We start from the raw sequence: 25,158 nt of genomic DNA on the forward strand, positions 1-25,158 counted from the left end.
ACTTGGATTGAACTGTGACCGAGTGAGATGATTTAGGTACAATGGCTTTTAACGTTAGATTTATGTGAGGATTAGATGGGGAATGGTCAATTTTAAATACTTCGGCTGCTTACAGTATGTTTGAACCAGAAATATATATCGTCCGTGGGTTGAAGAGATATGTGTGTACTCACCACAACACCATATACAATAGGAGTTTGACATAGGTTCAAAAATACAAACTTCAAATGTCAATACCTCACTTTGATATTCTGATCAGACCCCACACTACAAACATGTGCTTTGATATATCTACTGGGATGATTTACGCAAACAATTGTGAAGGTATTCGCTTTTTTATTGAATAGGAAACGTTGAACTATCACCAACCATAGCCTGGAACATCTTAAACAGTCTCGATAAGGTCCTTCTTGAGGGTACCCATGAAGGCCTTCTTCTCCTCGAAGGTCTGGAAAGCACCGTGACCGAACTTGGAGGAGGTATCGATCCACTTGAGATCGACCTTCTCGGTAGCCCTGCGGCTGGTCTGGGGGTAGAGAGTCTTGCGCAGAGTCATGACACGCTTCTTAACACCGGGAACGGAGCCCTTGACCATGACAAAGTCATTCTTGACCTCACCGTAGTGAACAAAGCCACCCATGCTAAAGAAGAGTTAGTCAAAATGAACCAATGGAACAATGGAACAATGGAGAAAAAGGAAACATACGGGGTGATCTGCTTCTTGGAGATGTCGAACTCGGTGGAGGCGTTGCCCTCGTCGGAACCCTTGCCAATGCGGAAGACCTTGTGGTTGCAAGAGGTACGGTGGTGGTAACCGCTCTGACCGGCACGGGCAACAGTCCACTGGACGTGGTTAGGGTGCCAGGCACCAATACAAGCGACCTTACGGAGACCCTTGTGGGTCTTACGGGGCAGCTTGGTGGTTCCCCAACGGGAGGTGACACCAGTGAAACCGTGACCCTTGGTGACAGCGATGACATCAATCATCTCGTCCTTCTCGAAGATGGAGTCGATGTCGATGGTCTTCTCGAAGAGGTTGCGGGCGAAGTCAACCTTGTCGGCAACGGAGCCACCGTTGACCTGGATCTCCATGAGGTGGGCCTTCTTCTGCTTGATGGGGGTCTGGCGGATCTGGGTGTGGGCGAGGACACGGACGACAGTGCAGTACTTCTGGATGCGCTCAAGCTCGCGGGTGATAGAGGCACCGGAGGACTCGGCGTGGGACTTGGCGTACTTGGTGAAGGCCTTCTTCTTGGACTTGTACCAGTTCTTGTAGAAGCGACGCTTGACCTCGTCGCTCAAGTGCTCAGCCCAGACGGTGGTGAGCGAGCGGAGACCACGGGGAGTCTCGATGTAGCCAACGACACCAACGGCAACGAGCTGAAAGAAAAAAAAAACAAGTTAGTATCTGTCGTTGTGAGAAATTTTCAGAGAAAAACCTACAGGAGGGGTCTCGATGACGGTGACGGCCTCGACGATCTCCTTCTTGTGCATCTTGGCACCGGGACGGTCAAGGTCACGGACGACGGTGGTCATACCGGCCTTGTAGCCCATGGAGGCAGTAAGGTGGACGGGCTTCTTGGCGTCATCCTTGGGGAAGCTGTCGCAAAAGTCTCAGCACACAAATCCACACAAAATCTCCCCAACTCCAGAAATAACTGACCTCTTCACCTTACCACGGTGACGGGCAGCGCGCTTGCGCGGGAGGTAGGCAAGGGAGCCTGAGAGGAGAGTTAGTGATCGCACACAGAATTGAGGTCGAATTTTCGAGATTTCGACATCGAGGAAAAGTTGATTACGAACCGTGCCGGGGCGCTTCGTACTTGCGGTGACTCCTGAAAGACGAAAGCAGGTCAGCAATTGCATTGACAGTCGGTAGTATAATAAATAGACTCACATCTTGACCCTGGTGTCGTTAGTCGTCGAGGTGGTGGGAGTGACGATCTGAAAGTGTTGAAGTTGATTTTGCACGCTTGGTGTGTGGGCTAACCTAAGCGAGACTCTTGGCATGAATATGGCCTTTCTAGGCTTAGTGTGCTAGCCTGAGGCACCCCACAATCACTCAATATTACATAATCAACAAATCCAGCCCTGGATCACGTGCCTCTCCCACATTTTCCCCTGGATTTGATGGGTCTGAGTTGAGTGCCAAGGCAAACGGTGTGAACTTGCTTTTACATAGTGGACCAAGGTTATTTTACACGGCAATTGGCTGGTTCAGATTTGACTGCTTTATCCTTTCTTGACCAAATTGGCACATACGGAAGTAGAGTAGAAGATTCGTTAATTTAAATCTACAGAATTCAAGAGTATCAAAAAAAAAAGATTTGCTAAGATGCCTCACACACCATAAGTAATCACAAAGAAAGGAGACTAAGAAATCATAAGAGAAGAGAACGAACAGACAGGACTACAGCGCACGCGCTCGAAGCCAGTCATCGTAACTCGCACATTCATACCGTACATCACACACTAGGACAAGAAGGACATCGAGGAGAAAGAGAGCGAGGGGAATATTGGTTTGGGTAGGACCATAACGTTTGTGGCCTGGATGGAAAAGACTTTTAGGCGGTCTCGGTCTTGGAGGGTGTGCCTGGCCGGGCAGTGCCGTTAGCCGGGTTGCCAGCAGCGCTGCCATTGGGGCTGCCCTTGGATGCGGTTGCCTTCTTCTCTTCCTCCACATCGTCATCGTAGTCCTCATCCACGTCCATCTTGCGCGCAGGTGGCTCGTGGGCGGGAGGGGCCTCGGGACGAGTGGACTCTTCCTTGACCGGGGTATTAGCCGAAGGAGGAACAGAGGGAGGTCCATTGGGCACGGAAGGAGCAGAGCCTTCAGACATGGGTGGAAGACTGGGACCACTGGAAGCGTGGGGAGGCATGTCTTGAATTGAAGGCAAAGTAGGGGGGTGGTGTGCAGCCTCCGAGGGGTGGTAATTCTCGTTGGCGCGACGGGCATCATCACGACGCGCCTCCGAAGAGCTGCGTCGTTGCATCTCACCAGGAGAAGGCAGGCGAGCGGGCGGGCTGGCGCGGCGGGTATTCTGGTCATCGAGACGGGCACGGCTCTCCTCATTAGCGAGCTTCTTCACAGGGCCGTCAGCCTCCCACTCGCGGCCGCGCTTCATCGCAGATGTAGGGCGATCTTCGCGGTCGCGAGCGGCAGCGTCGGCCGCAGTAGCTGCAGAGGGAGGAGCCGGGGCACCAGAGGCGATGCCTGTGGAGTTAGGACCCGCAGCGGAAGGGGGAAGAGTAGGTCCGGGGTGGTACTGCCGGCCGGGGTAAGTTGATGCTGGGGAAGCATCGCGAATAGGGCGGATTTCAGTCGGAGGAGTGAATGGACGACCCTGGTAGGGAGGAGGAGGAGCAGCGTTACCATTAGGACCAGGGGGGGCAGGAGGTCCGGGAGGACCAGCAGGAGCGGGAGGCAGACCACCGCGACCAGCGCCAAAGGCATTTCCGCCGCTGGGGGCACGTTCATGGCCCGGGCCGGATGGGTTCCCAATTTGGGGAAGAGTGTGCTGCGGCGGGTAGGCATTGGGATCGCCCATGTTTGGCGAGCGAGGTGCACCGCGAGGGTCGGGGAATGCGCGACCAGGCTCCTGACGAGGACTCTGTGCAGCAACGCCAGGAATCCGAGCATCACGAGGATCGACGCCGTTGGCAGGGGGAGCTTGGGCTTGAGATCCCAGCTCGTTGATCCCGCGGTTCCAGTCAGGAATCTGCCGAGGAGGAGCGGGAGCTTGGGGAGGGGGGGCCGATCGGAGCCGGAGGAGGAGCTGCAGCACCCCACTGAGGCGCGGGAGGCTGGCCAACACCAGGAGCCTGGTACGCCTGGGGATGGACATCCTGAGGCTGAGGAGCGGGTGCGTTGTTCTGCTGAGCCGAGCCCGACAGTTGGCTCTGGAGCAATTGCAAGCGAGCCTTGATGTGGACGTTGGATGGGTCAAGATCCGCGGCGCGACCGTAGGCATCAAGGGCATCGGCGATCTGGTTGTTGCAAGATTCGTACAATGTGCCCAGATCGTACCAGACCTCAGAGATGTAGGGGTTAAGGCGGATGGCACGGGAGTAGGCGTCGAGGGCGTCACGGTATTGGTTGATCTGGTAGTAGAGAACACCAATGGAGCACCAGAAGGTAGGATTACGACCGTCGCGATAGACTGCCTGTTGGTAGGCCTCGTATGCCTTGGGGTATTTCTGCATCGACATGTAGCAGCGACCAAGAAGGTACCAACTTTGAGCGTCATTGTTGTCTATAGAAAGTATCAATTAGCATGGAAAATTTGCGAGTATTTGATATGTGCTTACCAGCATTGACAGACTTCTCCAGGAATTGAATGGCCTTCTCCTGGCTTTGGAACGCGCTGCTTTGCTGGTGGTAGAGCCATCCAAGCTGCTGGAGAACCTTGGCGTGGTTCGGGTCGCGGTCAAGAACGCGCTGGTAAGCGGCCTGAGCTGAGTCGAACTGAAGCGTGAATTAGTACAATGAAGCATGGAGATGCGCGACTAATGACTTACGTCCTTCTGTTGCTCGTGAACGTGACCGATCTGGAACCAGATGTCTTCCTCGGTCAGGGGGCGCGGAGGGTCGCCAACAATGTACTTAAAGCACTACATGGAGGTTAGCAACAATCTCAACTTTACAGCAAAAAATTACGTACTTCCAGACTCTCTCTGAACTTCTGCTGTTGCTTGTATATTATGCCGAGACGAAAGTAGATCTCATTTGCCTTCTCGAACTCGGGAGACATGCGCATAACTTGCGAAAATGCCTCTTCGGCGTGGTCGAGAGAGCCATATCGATCGTAAAGGATACCAATGCCATACCATAGCTTGGGTTCCTAGTAAGGGTCAGTATCTTCAAGTCACGGCGCTAAAGAAACCGCATACCTTAGGATCCCGCAGGTGGTAAAGAGCTTGCTGGTAAGAAGTGTATGCCTCTTGCAGATTATCCATCATAAGGTGGCAGTGACCCAAGCTACCCCAGGTTTCTCCACTGCTAGGGTCCAGCTTCAAGATGTTTTGCAGGTACTCGATAGCTTTAGGGAACTGCTCCTTGGTCCGGAGGATACACGAGATGGCGTTCATGGCGGGAACTGACCACTGGTTATGGCGCAGAGCCTGTTCATAAGCGTTCATCGCACCTTCCAAATCACCCATCAGCTCGGTCAAGCTACCTACAATCATCCATTGTCAGCATTATTTATGTGAATACGGAAGCAAAATCCTACCTATTTGTAGCCAAACCTGCTCATTCAGACTGGCAATCTTCTGGGCGGTGGTGAGAGGACCAGGCTTCTGGGCCTGGACTGGAATTGTCGTCATATGGCCGTTGGCCTGGGCATGCGCTGCGAGATGCGCATGGTGTGGAGCGACGCCAGCAGTAGGCGAAGGTTGAGTGTGAGACATGGTTCCTGATGATGGAGCCAATGTGCTGATTGTTTAGTTCGTACCGTGTCGCGACCGAACTTTCGGGAGGATTTGCGACACGATGATGCAATTCACAGTCGACACCAGAAGCACAAAAGTATTGCGCGTAGTAGATGCTTAGGCGCAATGCTCAATCCCTCCTAGAAAGAAAAACCCGTCGTGATGATGATTGAATGTTCCTCACACGACACTTTCCAGCAGTGAAGGGTGCCGGATCGGAAAAATCGATGGATAGCCCGGTAAAAGAGTGTGGGCGCGAAATGGCGGGAAAACGGAAATGACACTACAAGCTTAATGCAAGCTGCAGATGGAAGAAGAATGAAGCAAGATGTGGGGAACGGGGAATTGAAGGAGGATGAAAGCCTAAGGGGGGAAGAGAGGGAAGAGTCGAGGGGCTGGCAGGAAAGGTGAATTTCGCCAAGATACGCTAGTGGTTGCGCAGCTCCCGGCCGTCACCACTGATTAGCTAACACCAGCTGACGCCCAGGAACGGCTTAGTGCGGTGGAGTCAGATCTGGAGGCGGTTATTCTTTTTATTTTATATTATTTTTATCTCTTCAGCTATATAGATTGGGAACTGTAATTGTTGTTTGAAAATACAATATTTATGTATTCTACTTAAACCTTCAATTACTAACACTTTATCATATAGTATAATGTAGATGATCAAGATGTGCCCCAGTGGGTCTCGGAGTGGACTCCCCCGTGGTTGCGCTCTAAGGTACGTTAGTGCGTTAAGTGCGTTAGTGCGACTGTTCTCCGTGCCACTCCGATTTTAGCCTAGTCCACAGGGCCTAAACTCACCCGGCATGACTGGCCCGTGCTGCTTGGGCTCGATCCTTGCCCCCTTTTGCTGGGTAGATCTTTCTTCTCTGTCTTGTTTCTTTTTCCTTCTATATCCTTTGGTCGGCATTGGGTCTCCTATCGCATCCCGATCTACATCAAATGCAGCACAGACTGGCCAAACCCGGAAGCGTGCATGCAGCTGTTGAGTGACCCTGTTGTCCCCCCCTCGTCTTTTATCATTTTCTTTTCTTTTCCCATTTCTCCGGATACAATCCAAGTAGCCTACATCCCCCTTGTGTAAAGTACCCTGCAGGGTTGACTTGCATACCTCGAGACCCCTAGTGCATTTTGCCCCTTCCGTCATGACGCTTCCCGTTGCTTACCAGAAGGGGACTAGTGCCCTCCGCAGTCTATTTTTTTTGGACAGCCACTCCATCTCCAGCCACATGTCAGCCACAGGGCACATTTTTCCGGCCCTGAAGTGGATCAAGTGGAGGGAGCAGTTTGAGAGATTTCTAACGCACTTGAAGTGGTGTCGTCATGTGGAGAATGCTTGTCTTTCTTGTTACTCTAGAGGTATACCTTAATATATGAGTACTATATACTTATGTTTCTTATATGCAGATTGTCCAATTACGGAATAACAGTTACGTGTGTACATGCGCAGTACTGTAGGAGTAAAAATTAGCCACTGCAGCACCCCTGGGATATATGGCTCTTATAAAGCCCGGCTCCACTTTGGGTACGCCTCATTTTCCATGTCAGACAGGGTTTGCTAGCCGAGCCGCCGTTGTCTCTGCCGGAACCCCTTGTGAAACAGAAGGGTTCCTCGGTCTTATATGTGCATAGTTCCCACGATCCTGGGTGACACAGCTGCTCTAACCTGCCGAATCCTGTCACTCGTAGCCAGTTGTCGCTCTACCCCTATGTCTCTCTAGTATTCCGTAATTGTGCTCTCCCTTCTCCATCATCCCTGCCATGGAGTTCCCGCCGACCAAGCAAATCAAAATTAAAAATGGGGTTCTCGGAAGTGACAAGTAAAACCGGCAACACGGCAACGCCCCCAGAAACAGAGATCAGCCGCACGCATACCACATCCACAGTGGAGCCCATTATTCGCCCACATGTGTCCCGTTAATGTAAATAAGTCAAAGAGCCCCTTGCGACGGCTGTTCGCAGACGCCATGCTCCGACGTGGGTATAACCGTGCGACACGATTCATAAAGAAATAGTGTGTGAACCGTCACGATCGCCTAATGGATTTTAAGTTTCCCCGGAGGCCAGCGTGGCTTTTAACGGAGGATAAATAGATGGCCAAATATGCCTCACCTCTACAGATCTCAAAAAAGCAAACAATAAATGTAAGTACTTCAGTGAGCTAGTGTAGCAGGGATTGTACTCTGGGGTTACAAGGAAAATTCAAACTACTGGAGTATGCGGGATCAGATAGCATGGGGAGATTGGGCGGTCTTATTTCCAACCAGTCCTGCACCTGTTCACGGGGCTGGGTCTGTTCTTTGTGATACTGCTGGGTAACCATCTCCTTTTTGCTACTTAGGTGCTGATGCATACAGTAGACTCATGTACCTAGTCTAGATGCTTATTTTTCTTACATTTTCTTATGCTTAGACAACTGTCTACAGTAGTATACATATCCCAAGCCTTGATAGAATCAGTTATCCTTTTCCCAGTCCCTACGCCCATTGTTACTTTAGTGGGTACATTTGCGCTGGATATGTCAGCCCAGTCAGCCCATCACATCGTGATCACTGGGGCCATCACTGGGTGGCTGCAAGCCTCCGCCACAAAATGAGGATACCCGGATTCTGTGGCCGCTAGGATCGCAGGAATATATGTTCGCCGTGTTTGATTCCCGAAGGCACCCTTGTTTGCTTTCTACTTGTTTTTTTCTTGCCTCTTTTCTTTTTTTTCTGTTATTGATATTTGCTACATGTATTGCTTATCACCACATGGCGGCGATATATATATGTCTCCGCCCGCAAGGTGAGCTGAAAACTAATTTTTCGATTTCACATTTTTATTTTTTTATTAATGAAGAGCCGTTTGAAAAACGGCGAAAGAAAGTGAAATGCTCGAGAAAGTACGATTGTCAGACTATACGAACTACTTACTGTGCATGGGCGATTTTAGTATCGGCCCGGGTCTTCTGACAATTCGCCTCACCCCGCTCTGCATATTCGGCAGTATTATCCCATGGCTGATAATGCAATAGATTATGATTGTGATTAATTTAATTTAAACGTAGGAGAATAATATACAGTTTGGCCAATCAAAGATGCAGGTATACCTTTCCTAATATAGCCAACCACGTGACTAGGATATGACATCTCCAACTATACATTGTCGTGTCCGCTGCTTTCACCGCTTCTTACTTCGTGTTCCCTATCACACCTCTTGGGCTTTTTATAGCCTGTAAGTCTGGAACTCATCCTGAGTGATAGGCGCAGGCCGTGTGAAATGTGGAGGGTATCAGTAGGAGACAACGAAGGTATTGTCTAGATTTCATAATATCAAGAGGATATTACATTAGGAACATGCCAACTAAATTCACCAAAAAGCATGACGCACAAAGCGAGACGCTGCGGTGTTTTATCGTATGCTTAGCCTTGGCATAGGAAGCGTTAAATGCAAAGCAGTTTCATGCAGATGTACCTTCCGAGGCTAGCGTGGCAGATCCACATTGGACGGCAATGTAGATTGACGTCGGATATTTTTAGCATATTGGGTGAGAGTCTCTACGCCGTGCATGCTTAGGCTGCGCTCGTAGATCAACGACTCGTAGACCCCAATGAATGTCACACGAGGGGAAGGTCTTAGTAAGAAACCAAGATCGTGGACGTGGGAATTGATAATAAAAACCCGGTCGGAAATGGAAAGAAGGTAACTCAGTACATTAAATTTGGAAGACAAACCAGTCTCATACAAACAATAAGTTGCCATGGGGATCCAAAGAGATTTGGAACCTAGATGTGAAAACCAATTTGTCGAGTGACTTTAGATTTGTTGCACTCTACAGTCATCGCACAACTTATACGTAAAGCCAAGGATGGGGGCTCCAACGGATCAGCGTCCCTTCTTTCAGGACAGCAAAACACAGGCCACACAAACCTCCTTGCTCAACCTCTTGCGTCCTCGGAGACAAGCGCAGAGAGAACGGCGAGTAAGTGTCACTTTATAGCGTGGTGTTATAAACGTATCCAGTGTGCTCGCAGACTTGCGCAATGTTGTCCGATACGAGCTATCGTGAAGACCGCGATGATACGAGCAGAAGCAATACGGCCTTGAATGAACACCAGAAGCATACCAGAAGCAAATCAAGCTGGAAATTAGCCGACGAATGGCTTGCGACAATTGCCCCTTTAGTTCGCTTCGTACACACGAAAGCAAATTGCGTGGAAGCTAACACATCCGGGTACGCTCTCACAGAGATATAAGGGTAAAGGACGGCGGATAGCAAGGAAGGTTGCAGATATGACTGAGAAAGAGTTTGACTTAGTTGTGCAAAGCGGCGAGGCCCTAAATGACACGGCACTGTTTCTCCGGAGGATCGTGGGAGAGGGGAAATTGGGGTTAGTTTCACGTAAAAAGTAGTCTACGTTGTATTGGCAAGGAGAGCCAAGGATTAGGCAGACGACATTGAAAAATGGGTCGGAGGTTGGCCAAGGGAAGCGGTGACCCGGACAGGTGTGTCTGTTAGTGTGAAGGAGCATCGGGAGCATCATACAAAGATATTCTGATAAGTTCGAAGATAGCTTGAAGTCTGTCGATCGGGCAATTGTGCGATTTGAGGGATCACACAAAAACACCTCTGGTCAGGGCTTGCCCAGGCTTTTTCGAGACCTTGAGCTGGCTGGAGCCGATCCTTTATTGAACCGGGGTAGTGATAAGAAATTTGGAGTCTGCAAGGATATGATTGATCTCTAGCTGTCATGCGCTTTGAGCTGAAAAACTCGACCGATCGAATGAGAGCCTGAACCCGAGGCACATTATTCTAGGTATTTAAAAAACAACAAACAAGAAGGGGGAGAAAGCAGAAGTGGCAGGGAGAACCGAAGTATGCCGAGCATGAACGCGCAATGGGCCGCTTATGACCGCTCAGCCAAGCAGGAGATACGGGTTTTGTATACAGTGCCCAGGGACAAGCCAAGAGGAAAGCCAGAAAGAAAGATCTGGCACGGATATCGGGTCCGCTGATTCGTCATAAATCGACTCATCTCAGCGGAATGAAAGGACGAGCCAAGAAGTTCCCCAAGAGTGGAATGTGGGGGGTTCTTGACTGAATGGGCTAATGCAGCCCCGGGAAGATTATTGAGAGCTTTTACCTAAGAAATATGGAACGAAGCAGGGCGTTTGTGTGAAATTGAATTCTCAAATCAATGCCAATGCCGCCAACCTCTCGGCAGCTGGGCGCCCTCGGCTCCTAGACGGATATCGTGCCGTGCATTTGTAAGCGGAGAGACAAAACATGAAAGGCAGGAGGGGATCTATCAGCAACTGTAGAGACCGTCACAGTCACAGTCACAATCACAGTCAAGGTCTACGTATACCGGTAAGTATACACCACACTGCACACATCACGTGCGTCACAGCGTTACCGCCAAGACTGCAGGCTTCGTCTCATCGCGGATCACCACGCTTAGCAGCCAATAAGAGGTCAAGGATTGACGACTCATCATCCCCGGCGGCAGCTTGGCGGCTTGGCACTCGGTAACCTCTGGTAATCGACAGCAGACATCGAACTGTTCAGCTCTAGCCATGTCTTACTGTAGGACAACTTCCCTTGTCAGACACCAAAATGTCGAGGACTCGGCCTTGGAGCTCTGCTGAAGGGCAATGATCAACAGGATGCCCAAATGGCTTGGGTACCCTATACAAGGCTCGACTTCATGCCAAGGGCTCGGCATCTGGGCGCCTTGGCGAGAGGACTGCAAACAAATGGAAATGCTCCTTCCGCTCTCTGGCCTGGCCTTTCCTGGCCTTTTCCGCTCTGGTCTCATGAGATCCTCCGCAGTCTCTTATAAGTCGCCCCTTCCGCCCTTCCTCCCTCCTCCCCCTGTCCGACTTCACGGAGTGCGCCCACCACCTATGCCAGAAAGATTACGCACCTTGGCCAGGAAAACATGCGGTGATTTCTCCTTTCAATAGTCGCCATCCGTGCGCCTCATACTTTACTTGTCTTCTCCTGTCTCGCGCTTTTTCTCCGGTTCATCATGGGGCTGCCGGAGATGTCCCATAGTCCCGCCTACTATCAGGATCCGGGACCTCTCGGACCACAACAACCTCGCTGCTCGATCGTCACTCCTCCCGCGGCCGCTCGTCGATCCCAAGAACAATCCTCGGTGCTCGGTAACCCTATCGGCGGGTCCCGTCCTTCCTCTCCCTTATCAAGCCTCGACGCCAGTCCCCGCACATCTGGCTCACGGAAATACCGTGGATATCAAACACAAGCCCTAGGAGGATCAGCTTGGCCGGGATCAGATCCTCGGGAAGTAGACTCCCTCCCTGCCCGAGGTTCGATATCGAGTGGTGCCCCCAAAGAGGAACGGACCCGGGGTAGCTGGGCAGACCAACCATCATTGATGTCGGGTGAACATTCCAACCCCAGCATAACTCGTACCCGCAAGCGAGCCATTCCAGATGACGAAATAATCACCAACGAAGGCCAAGATGCCCTCTTGATGCTGGTAAGTGCTGAATCATAGTGATCTATGATCATATACTGATACCATAAACAGTTCCGACTCACCATCGTCCCTTTATACGCCTTCGGAGGTGCCCTATACACAATCTTCGCACTATTTTTCGCCCTCCTTGTCTCACCTTTCCGTCTCTGCTCATTCTCACCATACCTCCGTTCAAGCACATTCAGCTCACAACTATGTGACTTACTCTCTCCCGCCCTCCACATCCACGAACGGCTTGTATGTATGCAGCCACCATCTGCAGCAAATCGATCGCCCTCAACACAATGGATCCAGTCCGAGCCAGACTCCGACCAGCCATCAGTCCTATCCGAATCCAGCGAGGTGTACGCCGTCGGTACATCAATCGCCATCCTTTTCCTATCGCCGTTCTTCGGCATAGTAATCCTTCTATTTGCATGGACAGCCGCATTCTTCTGGGTATTTGCCATGATCCTCGGAAATCCAGACGGGACGGAACGTAAAGACGACGGCCGTGCTGCCGTCCTCGGAGTCTGCAAATGGTGGCGGACATGGCTTTGCAAAGCTCGCAAATAATAATGACCTCCGACCTCGCCAGGACATGGCAGGCCGACCAGAGACACAGATGCGTCTCACCTTCTACCCTGAAACATCACCCCGGACCGCATGATACCCTCATCGTGGTACATGTACATAGCGCCGGCAGTACGTGGAACGACCTCATTCACATTATCTTTTTCCCCTTCTCATGCCGATATTACTTCCGTCCCTGACGACCATGATTATACATTTTGCATCGTTGATGCCACGGCGTTTGGGATTGGCTTTTTTAACACGGGCGTCTGGATGGGCGCACGATCACCCCTCGAATTTTTCGAATGCATCCTCTTATCTTCTGTCTTGCAGATCATCAAGGTAGGGTTTCCGGTTCCTAGCCAGACAAGATTTAAGCATTTCAACTGGCGGGGAATCGGTAATCTTATCCTGGAACTGTACTTGTATGTATGAAACTAGTCTGCGAGAGGAGATTGTATGAATGTACTGCTCTCAAGTGCGAATTTGATACCCGGTTTGCTGTTTGGACTTTTGATGCTGTATATCGTAGTTAGCTGTACAGTCATTAGTGGAAAAAGTGTCCAATCATAGGATATGCTTTTCAAATCGTTCCTAGCTTTGCTTTTTGTGGGCTGATGGTTGCAGAATGACAGGGATGTATGGCGCTACCTAGACATGGATCTTTGAGACATTTGATTGTGGAGCTACAATTCCGATTAGCCAAGAGGTCTGTATTGTAAGGTAGAATGCTCGAGGTCTGAAGAGGCTTAAGATATCGAAATTTTTGAATAAATCTTCTGTCATAAACCAAAAACACCATATTTGCAATCAATATGGCTAAACTCCTTTATGACCCAGGCGCACATCCGGGACCAGAGCTCTTCTCACGTTTCTCGTGCAGCCCGAGTCATACAGGTAGACGTAATGCAGGAAGTGATACCGAAAGACCCGACTCAATATCAAACAAAATTGATCTAAACTGCGGCAGACTTGAATATCGACATCTAATCCTATATCTAGGACAATTTACACAAAGCATCGTCGCCCCACAGCGCAACTTCCCATATCTAAGAAGAAAACTGCCTATACCCCTGAATAATAGCCTCCCACCCCCCAGGATGATTATACTCCGTAGGGTTGCTCTCCCCATCAAGGATCATAACATCTGCCTTGCGCGTGTTAACAGAATACCAAACCAAATTCTCCGGAGAACCAGTAACACGCATCATATTCGTCTGACACGATCCAGAACACTGAGTTCCGTAATCACCATTCCACTCTCCATTAAAGAAAGCCCACGCGGCACTGTTATAGAGCAAGATATCCTTGCCACCGTCGACATTAGTCGCAAGCGACGTTCGACACTTCTGATCGTTCGCAGCGCACCATGAGAAATCGGGATCACCGTACGAAGACTCGGCTGTCCACGGTGCCGGCGCTGTTTGTGTTGCTCCTGACCCTTGCATGTAGGGACTTTCGCTTTGGAGCATGCCGGCGTAGACATTCTGTGCTGAGTTGAAGTTGTAGTTGTATAGCCAGTTATGTTCGGATCCCGTTCCGGTAAGCCAAGTGCCCTTGACTGCGTCGACGAGGATACCACGGCCAGTGGAGATGATTGTTTTCGATGACCCACCGTCTAGATTGTGGTCTGCGGTCCAGCCCCAGAAGTTCTCGATATAGGCAGACGATGACTTGGTAAGATGCATCATCATGAAAGCCGCCATGCACTGCGACGTGTCTTGGTTGTCGCAGTTATCCTTGATACTCGTCTCAGCGGTGCCGCCCACGGTCACGATCGTATTCCACAAGGCTACATCGCCGGGGTTTGTACCGGCGGCGTTGACCTCGAGGATGATCGCGCCGGGGAGGATCTCACCGACGCTGAAGCGCATATCCTGGATTTCGATAACGCCTACGTCGTTGGTCTGTCCGACCTGGACTACTGGCTTCGGGTTCGAGGCGTCCTTGAATGCATCGCCTGTTCCGGAAATCACGGCCCAGGCTTCACCCATGATGCGTGAGCCTACGGGGATCTTCAATGTGTCTTTGATTGTGTAGACTCCGTATGGGAAGTATGTGATCTTGCAGTTGGCTGCGTTGTCTGCTAGGATGGCATTGAGAGATTCCACGTCGTTTGTTCTGCCGTCGCCGTAGACTGTGTGGCCGCTTACGTCTTTAACGTTCACAACTTGGTCAGAGGTATATTCGGCGTAGGTGGGCTGGGCGCGAGTGAAGTATTTGTCGTTGGACAAGAGAACGTCAGGCCTGGAGGTTGTGAGGCTCTTGCCTGACACGTACTGACCGGGAGTAATGTTACCCCAGACCCACGTATCGACCTTGTTGGTAGCGGCAAGCTTCACGTTGTTATTGCTGTCGACTGCGATAGCGTTGGTGTTATCGTGGACGAGGTTCTGAATAATGATCTGGCTGTTCCGACCGCCGCCATCATTGGAGGAGTCATGGAATTTCACCACGGTGCCTGAGTTGGTTGAAGTGGAATCCAGCAGGACCATGCTTCCGAGTCCGTTGCTAGTCATGTCAATACCATAGCCGACAGTATCGAATGTCGCGCCTTGGAGAAGAGCGGTATGTCCGCCGGAAGCCAGGAAGGCTGTCGTACATTGCCTGAAGTAGATGTTCTTGAAGTTGACCTGCTGGTTGGAATTCTTGATGCCGACGGCACCACCGGTAATGTCGACATCTGTAATGGCGATCGTCGACCCAGCGTTGATGTTGATACCAGTGTGTCCGGTTGAGCTGGTAGGCATCTTGATCTTGACGTTGGTCAAGCCAGATCCCTGAGCCACACCCCATTGCAGAGCAGTGATCTTGGTACTAGCGCTGAGTGCGGTGGTATCAATGACCACATTACGCAGAAGGGTCATGAAACTTGTCTCTGGCTGGCCGTTACTGCCGTCAAAGCCATTGATTAACGTATCCCCGTTGAAATTGGGTGCCGCCTTGAGCACTGGTGGGTTCAATGGATCACCCGTGATAATGGTCCCGACACGCAAGTTCAAAGTGCTTCCAAGCTGGTATGTTCCACCGGGGAGGAAGACTTCCGCGGCATATCTAGTGACTCCCTGACCCTCGCGGCTGCCATTCGATCCATCGTCGTTGATCGCATTCTGAATGCTGCTTGTTTGATCGCCAGATCCATCGGCAGAGGCGGAATAGTCTTTCACATTGCGCCACACGGGGTAGTTGGCGTTGGAAACTTCAGGAGCATATCCTCGGGGATTGCCTGTGTGATCCTGTTCTAGAAGCCAGTAGGTCGTAGGAGAGGAGGCGGCGGGCCCGCTGCAGGTATCTCTCGCGCGGATTTCTCTGTATAGACCTGTCAGCGCAGTCGTTGGTTGCTTGGGTGTAGGACGTACCTGTCAGAAGATGAGGGAATAGCAACTGCCGAGGCAGTGGAGAGCCCACTTGCCACAGCAGTCCACCAAAGAAGATCACGCATGATCAAATAAAAAAATAAACAGTTTTCACAAAATTGTAATATGTACCAAAAGAGCGTATGTAAAGGAAAGGAAGGGATTGTATGCAATTCAAAAGCCAGACAAAGCCTGCAATAAATACCCATGGCGATAGCTTCGAAACACGGTAGTACTAGACTCGCACTCACTTGCCCGTTTCGCACTTCCCCATTTTGGTTAGATGTCAGACAGCTGTAGGTGATCGACATCGTGGGGCAAGACGAGCACTCAGGGCTGTGGGGGCCGAAACCCGATCGGGGAACTGGTATTCGACTTCATCGTTCTCGAATCAGAGATTAAGGACGACCCGTGTGATTCAAGGTGCGCGAGATTAATTGCAGAACCCTGATCATGCATACCCCTGAACGGATCCCGCTGTGTCCCGGGGATGGCTGAGCAGTTATTTGCGTCCCCACTCGGGCATTTGCCTATATTGTACCAGTGTCCCCTCTAGTTCAATTTCGGCAAATGTCTGCAGTGGTGCTGAGAATGATCCCAAGAAGGGTATAGTAATTAGGAGAAGCAAAGAGTTCGTGCGATGGTGCCTAAAGCACCAAGAAGAATGCGTCTTCATTCACCAGGCCATGAAATCATGTCCTTGCAAACCTTGAACAAATTAGCCTTCGTTACTACTTTATATTTTGCATGACGTACCAATGTTCTTCTGGCCCGAATCCACCTGTCGCCATATCAAGTCCAAAATATCCATCGCATTGACCATATTGTAGTTGTACATTTTCCGATGAAACCGTACAAGCAAGGATTGAACAGTCATACGATCTGCCCCAAATGCATAGCGCCCGGCGATGAATAGAGCGGTGTTCACCCCCAGGACAGGCGAAAGGCCCGACGGAGGCTCAAGCTGTTGGATAAGATGGATGATCATTTTCACTGGCTGCTGTACTTCCATAGCCTCAGGATCAAGGCTCATTATCTGCGTGCGGATGTGAATCAGTGCAGTGTATTCGAGTAACAAGTTGCAATAAGCAAATTCGAGGGTTTGCTTTTCGTCCAATGTCCCCTGGAGACTTGGGGAGAAGCATGGTCGGGTACTTTCATCTCGTTCAATCATTGCCAAAATCCGGCTCTCAAGATTGGCCGGTTCAGAGTAAAAGTCTGAATCAGAAAGCGAGACGAAGTCATGAGAATTGCGCTCTCTCTGTCCTCGTTCCCATGCAACAGCGCGTATTTGGTGGAATATTTCAAAGATTTCAGGGTAACAACCGGCATAATCATCAAAGAAGACCCGTGTCGGCTGCGATGAAGTTTCAGAAGAGCCATAATTAAGATCCTCAGCCGGAAAGCCGTCGAGAGTCAAGCTCGCAACCATTTCAAGTAATGAATACCGCCTTCGTAGGAAAGAGATTGATGAATCTGAGCTGGTCGAGTCAGACTGCGCAGCACTCATAGCAGACATGATAGCTCTTGCTCCTTGAAGATGTGTCCGCCAGGAATTGTATTCTTCATTTTCATGGCATAGAGTACCCAAGCATAAGATCAAACAAGTTGCAAAGATAGTCTCCGGCCGGTCATGTCCTGAAGCAATCTCTTGACGAAGCTGACCAATGCTTTTGGTTTTTAGGCTTGCTGCGTGTAATTTCAAGCTATTGCGTGAGATCCCCGAGTCTGTCTGGCTTGCTCTATGAGCAGATGAGAAAGCAAAGATTGCATGACGGAGTGCAGGGTATGCAAATGCCATAGGGAGAAGAACATGACATGTCTCATTCTGCATCTGCTTGTGGCAGGACATCGTCCCGGATGCTGTCGTGACAAAGTAATGCCAAAGCTGCTGTAATTCGGCATTAAGACCAGCTGGAAGCCCAGAGAGGGACTGAGTCAAGGCAAGCTGAGGACGTGGCTGGTCTGAAGTCTGCGATACCACGCTTACAGATGTTGCCACCACCTCGGCTGAATGCACGAAAGCTCCATCTGCAGGACTTGGTTAGAGCAGAAAACATGATTCAGTGAGGGAACTTGGCATACTGATCATCTGCACTGGACAATTGCCAAAGCGAGATTGACCGAAGTCTCGTCCTCCCCCCCATTTGAGATTGACGCGGTAAACACAGCTCTCCCCTGCCCCACGGCATCGCCCACACTCTGGTCGTGCCTCATCGCACTTTTGCCGTCGACGTCTGCAGCGCTCACAGCCCCCCCGTGAGCGTAACTTTGTAGAAGAACTCTCCATTGATATGGGAAAATACTGAAAGTCGCCAACCCCGCAAGACATTGATACCCGCGGTGCTGCCTCAGGCCGACAGCCAGGCATATCTACATCGAAACAGAATCAAATGTGTAGTGTTGACTTTTATGCTTATTCCTCATTTACTAGTATTCTACAAACAGAACCTTCTTCATCTGATATATATTTCAAAATCTTCGCATCTCTGGGGTGGTGCTGGGTGATCTACACGCAAACTCTTCTTCGAATCAGACACCCCAGTCCCAGTCAACCCATCCCTCAAACCCCTCATGCGTGTTGTATACCTCATTCCATCGTAGCAATGGAGAAAGGTACTGACCCAAGAGTCGGTCTTCCATCGGCCAGTAAGGCTCATCGTAACCTCGGTAGAAATAAACATGCCCATAATCGATAGACGACACACAAAGAGTCAGATGCACGTAGTATGATGTTTCTGGGACGTGATATCATAATCTAGTTTGGTTCAGTCCATACAGAGGCAAAGGAAGTTTTCCAAAGTAATGAAGCCGAAAAACATGCATTCATGCGATATTCGTAGAGTTCAAAGTCACTTTCCTACCTGTAGTTCAGCAAAACGTAGAATCATAATGCCCAGAATCATGAAAGCCCAGCTGCAAGTTTCATAATTTCCAGCTTCTCCTCCTCCCTCTCTTTATCTGATTTTTCCTTGTTTATTTTTACTTGCTCCAGCTTTGCCTGGATTTTGGCGAGCTCATGTTCCAAAGCACGAATCTTCTCGGCATCACGCCTTTCTGCCGACCATATCGCCCACAATTTCTGATTTCTGATGCACCAAATCAAGATATCCCGTGTGGCCATGGTATCCTCATAGGCACTGTGACCTTTTTTGCCTGCTGTCTGGATCTCGTAACCAGCCAGCTCCTGGGTGAGGGTTTTGAGGCTCCATGTGCGCAATAGGGCCTGGCCCGGGAGTAACTCGTTGAAAACAGCCTCGCTGGTGAGGATGGAGGAGTCGACGATTTTGGGGTGCACAATGCCCAGCACGTCAAGGTCGTTGTTGAGTGAATGACCGATCAGCACTGTTTCGGGACCTACGAATTTCCATAGATGCTGGCGCGCGCGACGCCAGCCCATTATTGCTTGGCCTTTTCGGACAGCCTTCTTCATCGCATCGCATGTCACACCGCTGTATCGAGTATCCCAACTGACAACCTTCTTGTCTGGCTGCACATAATGGTCCAAGAGCACATCACCGGTGAGAAAGTCGATGGCAGTAATGTATGCCACTTCCCGAAGTCCATCGGCCACTTGCACCATCTCACAGTCGAGGACAACGGCGCTTTTCCTTGGAGCTTCGCTTGAAACAGCCGCAGGCGTATTAAGGAAGAGCGATTTTGGGATCGAAGGGCGCCTTCTGGTATCGTCTGTGATTGTTTCCACGATGAAACCTTGTGCCCGAAGGCGGATGTTGTTGTGACATTGCAACAAGAGGTATCGCAGATACAATGATTGTTCTGGCAGCCCAAGAACGGCATGACGATTTGTCCTTGTGATAACGAGAGGCTGCAAATTGAGTGCTTCAATCTGGAGATCTAGACTCTCCATCTCTGTGGGTTCCACTGGGCTCCTCGGGGCTGCAGGCGACCATGGATGCGAGGGAAATGGGAGCACTTCAACGACAGGTTGGACAACCAGGGGCTTAGGGTTTGACTTAGGCTTGGGAGCCCGCTTTCGGCCCTGTGTCGCAGGAGGTGGAAGGGGAGAGGACCCAGAAGGAATCTTCTCTTTTTGATCAGGCTTTTGATGCTTCTGAGTATGCTGAAGCAAGTTCCATACATTTGTGAATCCCTTTTGGCACGGATCACAAAAAAGCTTGTGTTTCTTCAACTCAAAATGGGTCTTCACAGCTCTGAGACTTTTGAAGTCATTCCTGTCGCACCCAGGGCAGACAAATACAGTGGTGTCAGCCATGAAAGCGATCAATGTGAAGATGGAAGAAAATATCAAGGCTTTCGTCCAAAGTGTATGCGACAATTGCAAACCAGATGCATGCGTTGCTCTAAAGTAGGGCGTGGCAAGGAGTGGCGGGTGTGATCAAGGACGCGTTTCGGGACGCGTCGGACTGGATGAAATCAACTGTTCAGTTCACTTCTCAAATTATTCTAAAAAAAGGCAAGTAGACAAATGGAGACTAGCGTGACATCTTCAAATGTTTTGGTGAAGTGAAGTTGGCATCGATTTTGCCCATTTCTACCGGATACAATGGCGCTAACTACTTCACACCGCGAGTATTGCCGTTCAATTGTTTATGCTTCTATTTCACGACTTCTTTTCATTCATCAATTGCAGTTAATGCATCAATTATCATCTCTATTAATGCATGTAACCTTTTTGTTTTTTGTTTTTTTTTTTGCTATATTAAAAGCAAGTATAGGGATTCCGTCAGTACTATTGCAAGCCCACAAGCTAAGCTGAGTCAAATTCAAGGCAAAGAAATGTAAACAAAAGATTGAGATCGAAACAACGAAGGGCTTGACTTTGCGTACAGATTATCTCGCGCATGATTTCTATCAGGGGTAGCTACAATTCAACTACAGTCTGCCTAAATGGCTATGGAGTCATAAATGACATCTAGCATTCACGAGATTAATCACTTCTCTCTGCACAAGTCTCATCAGATCCTGATTTTAGATCTCATAAGACATGTGAACCGATTTTACTCAGATTAAGAGCTCTCAGACTGAATGGAGTGCCTAAGACACCTTAAGTCTAGACAAATTGGTAAGCCTCACGTATACTATAGGCTCTCAAATTCCACACCACGCTTTCTCTGCATCAATGCGTTTCAGTAAGCTATCAGGGTTTAACATTCCTTGTTGGGTTCCGCAAAATTTTGGCCCCCAAAAGTACTCATTATAAGGTACCTTTGCACCGCTAAGACGTCGTCAGGGGCTGAAAAAGATCACCCCCATCTTAACTTTGGCATCAACTTCGGCCTCAACTTCATCAAGTGCACGAGAGCGAACGCTCGACTGGTATGTGTTACTAGTGTATCTACCCCACGTAGAGCGACCCAGACTATTGACATCATCCACAAATGGTTCTAGTGGCTATAATGCTCTGCGGCATCGCAGTTTCACGCTTATCCCTCTTTGTCGCAACTGCTGCAAACACATTGGCAATTTCGACCACCCGGTATACTGCACCAATCCCCAAATCAATGAAGGTCATCGATACCCGCCAAGAACTGAACAATATGGCAGGGGAGTACCCACTCGGCTACCTGGATGAACGAAATGGAGGGTATTACCTCGTAAACTTCGATCATAGCACGTTGGCCGTTACCTCGGACTCCTTGTGTGAAGAACTTGATGCCGTGAGCGAAGAAGCTGAGCGGTATCTTGAATTTACTCAGAGGGTTGTTATGAGCGAGCAAAGCTGCTGCGCTTTAAAATGAGGGGGCTCAGGCACTGCTCAGACATTTTGATGTGATTACTTAGATATTTGTATGAAGGCTTGTTGCCTTACGCCTTTGGTATCGAGCCCTATGCTGGGAGAGGGGTCAATCTTGCCCTGTTGCCTAGAAAGAACCAACATCAAACACAGACTGCTGTATCATTCAAGTTTGGTGGCCTTGAAACCCTGTGTATGTGTCATATCAACAATATCGTACGAATACTGCATGAAAACCGGAGATATTATGATCCATGCCGATGGATTAGTAATTAGACTAGACATAAAATAGCTCCGTAATAGGGGTAATACAATGCAGAGTCTTCGACATCTCTAATTGGGTGCTACGGTATAGGATTTCACGGGGATTCGACATGTCATTTCTGCCTCAGGTATCCGTCCCTGAGTATGTCGTCATAGTTCCTGCCATTCAACAGCAATGATTGGCCAGAAATAGGGTCACATGACCAAAGGCTGGGCTCGAGATCCACTTGTCCCACGGCTTGGGAGTATCAATGGGGATTGTTGTTCTAGTCACCTCTACACTGATTGTCAACAGTAGAGCCAAGGTAGAACTCACTTTGCTTAAAGATATACCCTTGCATTGGCGATCAACACACGGTTTGAGTTTTGATTCCGCATATCTCTATTTCCCCCCACATGTGATGTCACAGGGCCAAGCTCGATCCCAAAACACTCATGGCGGAACAACAACCCCAAAGCGCGACATCGAAGGAGAATGAGTGGATGCAAGATGGGACCGACGTCCAAGGTGAAGCCCCGATGGGTTGTTTCTGATAATGTGCTAACTGAGTGAAGACGATGGTCGCATTGAGATTGACCTGGACTCCAAAGTCGGCCGGGAGATATCAAAGTTGATTCCATTTTTGGTGTCCGAGCAAGACGTGGAACAACTACAAGAGCTAGTTAGCTCTGATGGTTGCAGTCTGCATCTCAACATCGTCATCCAAGTTGTTGGAAGCCGAGGTGACGTGCAGCCTTTCATCGCACTAGGCAACGAGCTCCAACACCATGGCCATCGTGTACGAATAGCCACGCACAACATCTTTGAGAAGTTTGTACGAGATTCAGACTTGGAGTTCTATCCTATCGGCGGAGATCCCTCTGAGCTGATGGCATACATGGTCAAGAACCCGGGATTGATCCCTCAAATGAACTCCTTGCGTGCTGGCGATATCCAGCGCAAGCGGGTGATGGTAGCTGAAATGCTCCAGGGATGCTGGCAGTCCTGTATAGAGGATGATCCGGCGACCCAAACACCGTTCGTGGCCGATGCGATCATCGCGAATCCGCCTAGCTTTGCTCATATTCATTGTGCTCAAGCGTTAGGGATTCCTCTGCACTTGATGTTTACTATGCCGTGGACTAGCACGCGGTCATTTCCGCATCCTTTGGCTAATTTAAAGTACTCAACCACAGAGCCGAAAATGGCCAATTATTTGTCCTATGGCATCGTCGAATGGTTGACATGGCAAGGGTAATATCTCCTAACCCCTTATCATTCTCACATACTGACCACAATATGTAGCCTTGGCGATGTTATCAATGAATGGAGAATTTCTATTGACCTCGAACCTGTACCAGTCACGGAAGGTCCCCGTCTTGCGGAGACTTTGAAGATACCTTTCACTTACTGCTGGTCACCGACATTAATGCCAAAACCAGCAGACTGGCCGGCGCATCTAGATGTATGCGGATTCTTCTTCCGATCTCCTCCCGACTTCTCACCACCCTCTGATCTACATTCATTCCTTCAAAATGGGCCCCCGCCAATCTACATCGGATTTGGCAGCATTGTGATCGAAGACCCTCCTGCAATGACAGCAACACTTGTCAAAGCTATCAAGTCCTGGGGTGGTCGTGCTCTCATTTCTCGAGGTTGGAGTAATCTTGGAGATGCTCAGTCAGATGATCAAATATTCTATCTTGGAGACTGTCCACATGAATGGCTATTCCAGCATGTCACCGCAGTGGTACATCACGGTGGAGCAGGTACGACGGCATGTGGCCTACGCTTTGGAAAGCCGACCACCATCGTGCCGTTCTTTGGAGAGTTAGTCTCCCAAGACAACATGTTCAAATAATCCGCTAATATGCTGTAGTCAATTGTTCTGGGGAAATATGGTCGCATCCTGCGGCATTGGACCCAAGCCCATTCCACACCGTGAATTGACCGCAGATAACCTAGCAGAGGCCATTTGCTTCTGTCTCGAACCTAGCACACTCAGTGCTGCCGAAGAACTCGCCATTCGGATGAGCGAGGAATCTGGAGTGTCTGCAGCAGTTGCATCTTTCCATCGAAACCTGCCTATTGACAAGATGCAATGTCGCTTCTTTGGATCTGAACCGGCTGCATGGAAATTGAAACTGCAGAATTCCAAGGTTTCTGTTTTTCTGTCTAAGATGGCTGCGGGGATATTGGTTGAAAACACGCGCATTGACCCAAGGGATCTGACGTTGTGAGTTTCTTATAACAAGTTCTTTATTGTTTTAGTGTGACTGTTTGAACTAACTCATTAACGAACCAGACATGAAAGCCGCCCCATATTTATCCAAACACGACGATGGGATCCCATCACTGGCGGCGCATCATCCTTGCTTGGCATGTACAAGGATGTGCTCACAGCATCGAGTGATGTAGTGATACAACCATACAAAGAATTTAAACGCGCCCAGTCAGGCGAGGGAGAGCTTCGAGTTATCGAGCCTACCAATAGGACGTCCAGCGATGCGTCCTCAGGTGTACTCTCCCGAGCATCCACCAACGAAAAACGGGACGCGCAATGGAAGGTAACCGGTACGGCAGTAGGAAGTTCCGCCAAAAGCGTGGGCAAGATCATCGGCTATTATTACAAGGGCGTGCTAGTCGATATACCCATGGCAGTCAACGAGGGCCTGAGAGCAGTGCCCCGGATGTATGGCGAGGAAGTCAAGAGCTACGATAACATCACAGACTTTAAGTCTGGAGCCGCTGCCGCGAGAGAGAACTTCAATGATGGAATGGCAGGGGTCAGCGAAATCCTCAAGCAGCCCTACAAAGGGGCCCAAGAGGACGGATTTAGAGGGATGGTCAAGGGATTCGTGAAAGGGCCTCTTAGCATGGGCACGAAGGCATCTTCAGGTATGATATTCACTGTTGCCTTGCGACCTTGCTACAGGATTGATACTAACGAACTTGCAGCGGCGTTGGGACTAGTAGCCTACCCAGGACAGGGATTGGTCAAGAGTATACACACGGTTATGCACGGCAAGACTCGGAAATTGATAGGCAAAGCGCGTCTGAAAGAAGGTCAATACCTGGCAATCCAATCACCCAAGGCCTGGTCAAATTGCCCGACCGTTCTCGAAGCATTCGAAGCCCAGCAGCGGAATCCTGCGGCTGAGATCTCGGGATTTGAGCGAATCCAAGACTAGATGTGTAAATTTCAATGTTACGAAGAATATAACTAGCCCAATGAACAAGGATAACTGTTAATGCTGACCCCCACCCCGCAGTGTTTGTTGCCTGATAGGATAATCTTCGGTAAAAAGCCTTTCCAACGTCCCCCCCCTCTTAACATCCCAGTTTGCATTTATCCAGAGCGCAGCA

At 49.8% G+C, this 25,158-nt stretch overlaps 8 protein-coding genes across 8 annotated transcripts; 3 read left to right on the top strand and 5 right to left on the bottom strand.

Annotated features, from left to right (window-relative positions):
- Positions 1-385: 385 nt before the first annotated feature.
- rpL3 (60S ribosomal protein uL3) lies at positions 386-2,010 on the bottom strand (the record flags this gene model as incomplete). The annotated part of the gene is made up of 6 exons (XM_058458251.1): positions 386-641; positions 707-1,380; positions 1,444-1,600; positions 1,664-1,721; positions 1,804-1,835; positions 1,898-2,010. The coding sequence occupies 6 exons, from the start codon at positions 2,008-2,010 to the stop codon at positions 386-388; spliced, it is 1,290 nt and encodes a 429-aa protein (XP_058324473.1).
- A 554-nt stretch (positions 2,011-2,564) lies between these two features.
- On the bottom strand, positions 2,565-5,409 carry cyc8 (putative transcriptional corepressor Cyc8; the record flags this gene model as incomplete). The annotated part of the gene is made up of 7 exons (XM_058458252.1): positions 2,565-3,739; positions 3,786-4,253; positions 4,309-4,465; positions 4,519-4,611; positions 4,662-4,841; positions 4,891-5,177; positions 5,232-5,409. 7 exons carry the CDS (start codon positions 5,407-5,409, stop codon positions 2,565-2,567), a joined length of 2,538 nt encoding a protein of 845 aa, XP_058324474.1.
- A 6,038-nt stretch (positions 5,410-11,447) lies between these two features.
- Positions 11,448-12,476, top strand: N7508_000168 (uncharacterized protein; the record flags this gene model as incomplete). The annotated part of the gene is made up of 2 exons (XM_058458253.1): positions 11,448-11,921; positions 11,973-12,476. The coding sequence occupies 2 exons, from the start codon at positions 11,448-11,450 to the stop codon at positions 12,474-12,476; spliced, it is 978 nt and encodes a 325-aa protein (XP_058324475.1).
- A 1,046-nt stretch (positions 12,477-13,522) lies between these two features.
- Positions 13,523-15,915, bottom strand: N7508_000169 (glycoside hydrolase family 55 protein; the record flags this gene model as incomplete). The annotated part of the gene is made up of 2 exons (XM_058458254.1): positions 13,523-15,782; positions 15,833-15,915. The coding sequence occupies 2 exons, from the start codon at positions 15,913-15,915 to the stop codon at positions 13,523-13,525; spliced, it is 2,343 nt and encodes a 780-aa protein (XP_058324476.1).
- A 650-nt stretch (positions 15,916-16,565) lies between these two features.
- On the bottom strand, positions 16,566-17,348 carry N7508_000170 (c6 zinc finger domain containing protein; the record flags this gene model as incomplete). Its single annotated transcript, XM_058458255.1, has 1 exon — positions 16,566-17,348. One exon carries the CDS (start codon positions 17,346-17,348, stop codon positions 16,566-16,568), a length of 783 nt encoding a protein of 260 aa, XP_058324477.1.
- Positions 17,349-18,731: 1,383 nt separating this feature from the next.
- On the bottom strand, positions 18,732-20,066 carry N7508_000171 (uncharacterized protein; the record flags this gene model as incomplete). The annotated part of the gene is made up of 1 exon (XM_058458256.1): positions 18,732-20,066. One exon carries the CDS (start codon positions 20,064-20,066, stop codon positions 18,732-18,734), a length of 1,335 nt encoding a protein of 444 aa, XP_058324478.1.
- Positions 20,067-21,210: 1,144 nt separating this feature from the next.
- On the top strand, positions 21,211-21,552 carry N7508_000172 (uncharacterized protein; the record flags this gene model as incomplete). Its single annotated transcript, XM_058458257.1, has 1 exon — positions 21,211-21,552. The coding sequence occupies one exon, from the start codon at positions 21,211-21,213 to the stop codon at positions 21,550-21,552; it is 342 nt and encodes a 113-aa protein (XP_058324479.1).
- Positions 21,553-22,247: 695 nt separating this feature from the next.
- Positions 22,248-24,983, top strand: N7508_000173 (glycosyltransferase; the record flags this gene model as incomplete). Its single annotated transcript, XM_058458258.1, has 6 exons — positions 22,248-22,320; positions 22,368-23,046; positions 23,098-23,622; positions 23,672-24,028; positions 24,098-24,690; positions 24,751-24,983. 6 exons carry the CDS (start codon positions 22,248-22,250, stop codon positions 24,981-24,983), a joined length of 2,460 nt encoding a protein of 819 aa, XP_058324480.1.
- Positions 24,984-25,158: the final 175 nt, after the last annotated feature.

This window comes from Penicillium antarcticum, assembly GCF_028974205.1.
Source record: "Penicillium antarcticum strain IBT 31339 chromosome Unknown utg000001l_segment0_segment0, whole genome shotgun sequence".
Taxonomy (NCBI): domain Eukaryota; kingdom Fungi; phylum Ascomycota; class Eurotiomycetes; order Eurotiales; family Aspergillaceae; genus Penicillium; species Penicillium antarcticum.